Genomic DNA, 7,487 nt, shown 5'->3' with positions numbered 1-7,487 from the left:
GGAATGAGAGTTCTGTCCAAAAAATGTATACAAAAGGAGAATCATTACCCAAACTGTTAAGTCGCCCCCTCCTCCCCCAAATTAGAATTGCAAATTCAGATGATTCTTATCAGGTCGGTCTTGGCAAGATGAATTTGAAATTCTATCCATTACCCTGGGATTGGCTCCTCATTACTTCACAGAGGAGAGTCACCAATAGAACGAAATATCTAGAAGGTAGAGTCTGAAAGAGGACAAGGAGTGGAAAGTCCTTCGTCATGTGCAAGATTGTGTACAAGGCTCCTCAGTAGCAGCCAGAGAACCAATGTCTTCCACAGCAATGTGGGCAGTGGCAGGCATATTCATAGCCTCCATAGCCAGCACCATAGCCGCAGCTGAGGCCACAGCCCAGGCCGCCACAGTAGTTGCCGTAGTAATAGCTCATGGTATCAAGAGTTGAGAATTTAGGTGAGAGCAGAGCGCCTGCCTGCAGAATATGAACTTCTCTCCTTCCACGGGGCCTCTTATATACCCTCCACAGTGGGTGTGACAAATCACAAGTAATCACGCTGTGCATTTTATCTACTAATTTGTATAGAAACCATGTCATTAACACTGTATTAATTTAGAGGAGAAGCCCTTATGCCCATTAATTTCAGAATTCCTTTGCTGCTGCCTCCAAATTCTATAAAGTGTATAATACACATTTAATAATGAAAAACAATTTACTGCCATATTTACTCTCTATACCAAGCGTCATGAGTTTGCATAGCTTGAAAACCAAACATAGCATTGAAGTTTGCCATGAAATAATAACATCATCCCTCTTCAGACTTAAAGCACAAAAGCACAGAAACCCCAGGTAGCAAGGAGCAGGATTTAGACCATCATCTTGATTTTCGTTTTGGGAGAGAGTCCTAATGTCCAGAGAAATACTGCTTTTTGTTTTATTTTAGTTTTTTGACAAGATTGATTTGGGTATTTGATTACAAATATTTTTTTAGCTTAATTCATATTACTGTCATTCTCATTGGTTTCTGTGTTTTTAGGTGGTTATTTGGTGTTCAGTTTTACGTGCATCAACATTTCTTAAGCATGACATATCGGGACACCTGGGTGGCTCAGTCAGTTAAACATCAGACTTGATTTTGGCTCAGCGTTGGGATAGCAAGCCCTGCATTGAGCTCCATGCTGGGCATGGAACCTGCTTAAGATTCTCTTTCTCTCTCTCCCCTCTGCCCCTCCTTCCCTGCCTCACCCCCCTCCACTGCCCCAGCTCATGTACACTCTCTCTCTCTTAAAAAAAAAATCTATGATTAAAAACAGTACTATTTTTCTATAGTACAGTACTATTTTCATTTCACCTATGTCTATTTTTTTCTAAATATAATCTCTCCTAAATTTATAGTTGTGTGATATATTATCTAACACCAGTTGTGTTTCTTTTAAATTTGCTTACTTTTAATATTTTCCTTCCTTTTATTTCAAGCTGTGTTGTCTGGCTCACAGTTGACAATAGCTGTTATAACTTTATTACCAATTCCACTCTTATCGATGTGTAGTAATACATTTGGACTATGTGATGCTTCTCATTTATACTTCATTTCATAAAACTTTTGTTACACTTGTTTTCATTCTGTTTGGCCTTTTATATTCTTGGCTATCTTTTTATTTTTTTGTTTAAGTTTTTATTTAAATTCCAGTTAATCAACATACAGTGTAATATTAATCTCAGGTGTACAGTATAGTGATTCAGTACTTACAACACCCGGTTCTCATCATAACAGGTGCACTGCTTAATCCTCATCAACTATTTCCCCATCCTCCCACCCACGTCCCCTCTGATCATCATCGGTTTGCTCTCTAGAGTTAACAGTCTGTTCCTTGGTTTGCCTCTTCCTCTTTTTTTTCCCTATGCTCGTTTGTTTGGTTTCTTAAATTCCACATATGACTGAAATCCTATGGTATTTGTCTTTCTCTGACTGACTTACTTCACTTAACATAACACTCTCTAGCTCCATTCACATCATTGCACATGGTAAGATTTCATTTGATTTTATGGTTAAGTAATATTCCACCTTGCATATATATACACATATATACATATATACATACACACCACATCTTCTTTATTCATTCATCAGTCAGTGGACATTTGGGCTCTTTCCATAATTTGACTATTGTTGATAATGCTGCTATAAACATTGGGGTACATGTACCCCTTCAAATCTGTATTTTTGTATTCTTTGGATAAATACCTAGAAGTGCAATTGCTGGGTCATAGGGTAGTTCTATTTTTAACTTTCTGAGAAACATCCATACTGTTTTCCAGAGTGGCTGCACCAGTTTCCATTCCCATCAACAGAGCAAGAGTGTTCCCCTTTCTCCACATCCTCACCAACACCTGTTGTTTCCTGTGTTGTTGATTTTAGCCATTCTGACAGGTGTGAGGTGGTATCTCACTGTGGTTTGATTTGTATTTCCCTGATGACAAGTGAGGTTGAGCATCTTTTCATGGGTCTGTTGGCCCTCTGTATGTCTTCTTGGGAAAAATGTCTATTCAGATCTTCTGCCAATTTTTTAATTGGATTGTTCATATTTTGTGTGTTGAGTTTGATAAGTTCTTTATATATTTTGTATACTAACCCTTTATCAGATACATCATTTGCATACATCTTCTCCCATTCCTTAGGTTGCCTTTTAGTTTGGGTGATTGTTTCCTTCATTGTGCAGAAGCTTTTATCTTGATGAAGTCCCAATAGTTCATTTTTGCTTTTGTTTCCCTTGCTTCAGGAGACATATCTAGTAAGAAGTTGCTACAATCAATGTCAAATAGGTTACTGCCTGTGTTCTCCTCTAGGATTTTGATGGTTTCCTGTCTCACATTTAGGCTTTTCATCCATTTTGAATTTATTTTTGGGCATGGTATAAGATAGTGGTCCAGTTTCATTCTTTTGCATGTTGCTGTCCAGTTTTCCCAACACCATTTGTTGAAGGGACTGTCTTTTTTCCATTGGATAGTCTTTCCTGCTTTGTCAAAGATTAATTGACCATATAGTTGTGGGTTCATTTCTGGATTTTCTACTCTGTTCTATTGATCTATGTGTCTATTTTTGTGCCAGTACTGTACTGTTTTGATCACTTACAGTTTTGTAATATTACTTGAAGTGCAGAATTGTGATGCCTCCAGCTTTGCTTTTCTTTTTCAAGATTGTTTTGTCTATTCAGGGTCTTTGTGGTTCCAAACAAATTTTATAATTGTTTTTTCTAGCTCTGTGAAAAATGTTGTTGGTGTCTTGATAGGGATTGCATTAAAAGTGTAGATTGCTTTGGGTAGTATAGATATTTTAACAATATTTGTTCTTCTGATCCATGAGTATGGAATGTCTTTCCATTTCTTTGTGTCCTCTTCAATTTCTTTCATCAGTTTTCAGAGTACAGGTCTTTTACCTCTTTGGTTAGGTTTATTCCTAGGTATCTTATGGTTTTTGGTGCAATTGTAAATGGGATTGATTCCTTAATTTCCCTTTCTGCTGCTTCATTATTGGTGTATAAAGATGCAACTGATTTCTGTACATTGATTTTGTATCCTGCAAATTTACTGAATTCATGTATCATTCTAGCAATTTTTGGGAAATCTTCTGGGTTTTCTGTATAGAGTATCATGTCATGTGCAAATAGTGACATTTTTTTTAAAGATTTTACTTGTTTATTTAATTGACAGAGAGAGAGGGAGACAGCGAGAGAGGGAACACAAGCAGGGGAAGTGGGAGAGGGATAAGCAGGCTTCCCGCAGAGCAGGGAGCCCGATGCCGGGCTCAATCCCAGGACCCTGGGATCATGACCTGAATCAAAGGCAGTCGCTTAACCAACTGAGCCACCCAGGCGCCCCGCAAATAGTGAGATTTTGACTTCTTCCTTGCCAATTTGGATACCTTTTGTTTCTTTTTGTTGTCTGATTGCTGTGGCTAGGCCTTCAAATACTATATTAATTAACAGTGGTGAGAATGGACATCCCTGTCTTGTTCCTGACTATAGAGGAAAAGCTCTCACTTTATCCCCATTGAAGATGGTATTAGCTGTAGGTTTTTCATATATGGTGCTTATTATGTTGAGGTATGTTCCATCTAATCCTACTTTGTTGAGGATTCTTATCATGAATGGATGTTGTACTTTGTCAAATGCTTTTTCTGCATCTATTAAAAGCATCATATGGTTCTTATCCTGTTAATTAAAGTGGTATATCATGTTGACTGATTTGCAAATATTGAGCACACTTGCAAACCAGGAATAAATCCTACTTGATCATGGTGAATGATTCTGTTAATGTCCTGTTGGATTCAGTTTGTTAGTATTTTACTGAGAATTTTTACATTCATGTTCATTAGAGATATTAACCTATAGTTCTCCTTTTAAGTGGAGTCTTTATCTGCTTTCAGTGTCAGGGTAATTCTGGCCTCATAGAATGAATTTGGAAGTTTTCCTTCTTTTTCTACTTTTTTTTTTTGTAATAGTTTGAGAAGAATAGGTATTAACTCTTCTTTAAATGTTTGGTAGAATTTGTTTGGCTATCTTTTTAAAATATCTGTTGACCTTTTTTATGTTTCAAACATAAAACACCACTAGATGTTGACATTACCAACACCTAGTGGCAATATACTCCAAATGCCACTCCAATATACTCCAAATGCTTGAAATAATTATATTATTTTCCAGGATTATTACCTATTAGATAAATATTACATTTGGAGCAATGAAGTAATGGTGTCACAAAGTTCTGAAGGTCATGTATCTTCAATTTATCAAGTAATTGAAAATTGTGGATATCATTTTTAAAAAGAAAAGTATATGACACAGCATTTTAAATACGATCTAAAGAGGGGCATCTGGGTGGCTCTGTTGGTTAAGCCTCTGACGCTTGGTTTTGGCTCAGGTCAGTCAGGGTCCTGAGATTGAGTCACTCAGTGGGGAGTCTGCTTCCCCTCTCTCTCTCCCTCTACCCTCTCTCCACCCCCCCGGTTCGTGCACTCTCTCCTTCTCTAAAATAAGTAAATAAATCTTTAAAAACAATGAATATATAAATAAATAAATATGATCTCAAGAGACGTATGGACAGCCAGTAGTTCCGGCACATGAAGTTAGATGATTTTATAAGCCAGGCACCTTGGAGTCTAGTGCGGGATACTCAAATTACTGAAGTATTGAGATACTGAAGTATTTCTTTTTAAATAGCAAAGAGCATTCATCTTGCTATTTCCAATTTCCCTTCATTCACAGATATAGAAAGATAGTCATTGTCCTACATGTTTGTAACAGTCAACTTTTTGACCGTTGTAATTACTTTTAGAAAGGGCTGAATAGATTAACCACTTAAAAACCAAAGTTATGGTTTTAGAAAGGAAATTTGTCTCATTTTTTGAAGAGCTTAGGCCTGGAGTCTTATTCTAGTAATAACTACAGTCAGTGAGGAAAATGTTGACTGGAAACTAGGCATACAGTATAAACAGTTCATCTAACAGAGTCCAAGTATTCACTGAGAAAAGGGCTATCAAAGCTTTAGGGAGGTTCTTTGGGATGCTGAGGTTATGCTGAGGGAAGAATACAAGTATTCTTCAGGGCAAAAGTGACCTTACTATAAGACTTTTCTAGTCACATTAGCATGATCAAATACATTGTGTAACGATTTTATTGAGTTATCCTAGTCTGATGTCATTAAACATTCAGTTTATGTAACTCCCGATGTTCTAATCCTTGGCCCAGAACACAATTTTCTGATTATTATCAGTCTTGCCATTCCTTTCGGGAAGAAAGTAAGCTGACTGTACTGGATTTAAGCCTCTTGGCCATTCTGAGCAATTTCTAAGGGTACATTAATAAACTGGTCTCTGATTATGATTTCATTCTCCAAATAAAAGAGAGATGATATGGTGATAAAATGGGCTTTGAGTATTTCCATTTCCCTGTAACAGTAATTTGTTTCATAAATTAATAAAATGATCTAATTATAATTTGGATTTCCATGTAGGTTAGCTATAAGAAGAATTCACAAATCAAGGAAACTCAAGTATTACAGTTCCTGCAATAATTATTTCTTATTGTATATTAATGAGTTGGCATTATGTTTTATAGATGATTCACTTGAACTTGTTAATGTTAGTCAGCCCCTGAGAAATGGATTTGTTCTCAATGTACTAACTGAACCAAACCATCTAACTGAGCCTGGAAAATGAAGAGCTAGATTTTGGAGAGGTATTAGCCTATCAGAGCAATTAATGTTTTCCCAGAGACTTCTGGAGATTTGATTTTTTTCCTCTCCTTGGAAGATTCTGGATTCTTCTTTCTGTCTTATGTGAACTAAGAAGTATTTATTATACAATGAAATTATTTTTGTCAACATGCACCTGGGGCTACACCCTGTACCCGTTGTGTTTCAGAGTATATATATATATACCCAGCCCATTTCTTTAATACATTTATTGAATGATATTCTGGAATACCCTAGATGGACGAGCACAGACATAATATGACCAGTTACTGCAATGGCCCTTATGCACGCCTCAGTGATGTGCTCAGCTACTTGCCTTTCTAGGGCAACCACAGATTGCTTTTTCTCCTGTTATCACAGGTTTCTCCTTTGATATAATAGTAGATTAAATATTGTATTCCCTTTACAGTTAGATGTCTTTACTTAATTCATGAAGTTCATTATATTTCCCTTTACCACTCTTTAACCCCATAAACTAACCATCAGGACTACCTGACCTTTTGTTTTATATGTTTGCAATTTCTCTTGTATTACTCAGATGCCTTTTATACTATAAGTAAGACAATTACTCCTATGTCCATATCTTACCAGCCTAAACCTAACTGTTCAGCAAATACTGAAATGGTTCTCATATAAACAATAATGTAAAGTAAAATACAAGATGCATCAACAATGGGGGGGGGCAGTTGTTAGTTTTGAGCTTTCTTTAACTCTTTCCTCTGAGACCAAAAAACAGATTGATGTAAATTCCACAGTATTGCAGTATTACAAACATAATCTTTATATTCTTTTTTTTTAGTAGTCTCATTGTATATATTTATTGAGATATAATTTAAAAATTGTCTCCAGCTTTACTGAGATATAAGTGTAAGGTGTATGATGTGTTGATTTGATACATTTATATATTGCAAAATGGTTACTTCCAGTGGCATTAGCTGATGCTTCCGTCCTGTCACATGATTTTTTTTTTGTGGTGTATGTTATACAATATTACAGTTCTGTGTCTTTGGATGAATTTATACATGCAGGTTCCTGCCATCTGAATTACAACATGAAACATCCCCATTGCAATAGTTTGTTGAGCGACTCTTGCCACTCAGTTCCACCCCACGGGCACTTGTGGGTGTTTTTTTTTTTTTCATGAAGCCCGTTTCTGAAATGCCTCCATGTTGCGTAGATCCTGACTCTGTCTCTTGTCTGGAATCATTGAGAATCGTTACAGTAGGTGACCTTTTGTGTCTGG

At 36.5% G+C, this 7,487-nt stretch overlaps 1 protein-coding gene across 1 annotated transcript; it reads right to left on the bottom strand.

Annotated features, from left to right (window-relative positions):
- Positions 1–283: 283 nt before the first annotated feature.
- Positions 284–424, bottom strand: LOC148164977 (keratin-associated protein 22-1-like). Its single transcript, XM_088022691.1, has one exon. The coding sequence runs from the start codon at positions 422–424 to the stop codon at positions 284–286; it is 141 nt and encodes a 46-aa protein (XP_087878817.1).
- Between the last annotated feature and the right edge of the window lie 7,063 nt (positions 425–7,487).

This window comes from Eumetopias jubatus, unplaced genomic scaffold (genome assembly GCF_037043125.1).
Source record: "Eumetopias jubatus isolate StellerSeaLion01/CBP00866 unplaced genomic scaffold, mEumJub1_p1.0 scaffold_1, whole genome shotgun sequence".
Lineage (NCBI taxonomy): Eukaryota > Metazoa > Chordata > Mammalia > Carnivora > Otariidae > Eumetopias > Eumetopias jubatus.
Note: the sequence above shows the minus strand (reverse complement) of the source record. Positions and strands in the feature narration are given on the sequence as shown.

What these genes read in the sequence shown, in the direction of transcription:
- LOC148164977 (XM_088022691.1), bottom strand. Translation starts at nt 424, where the DNA reads ATGAGCTATTACTACGGCAACTACTGTGGCGGCCTGGGCTGTGGCCTC.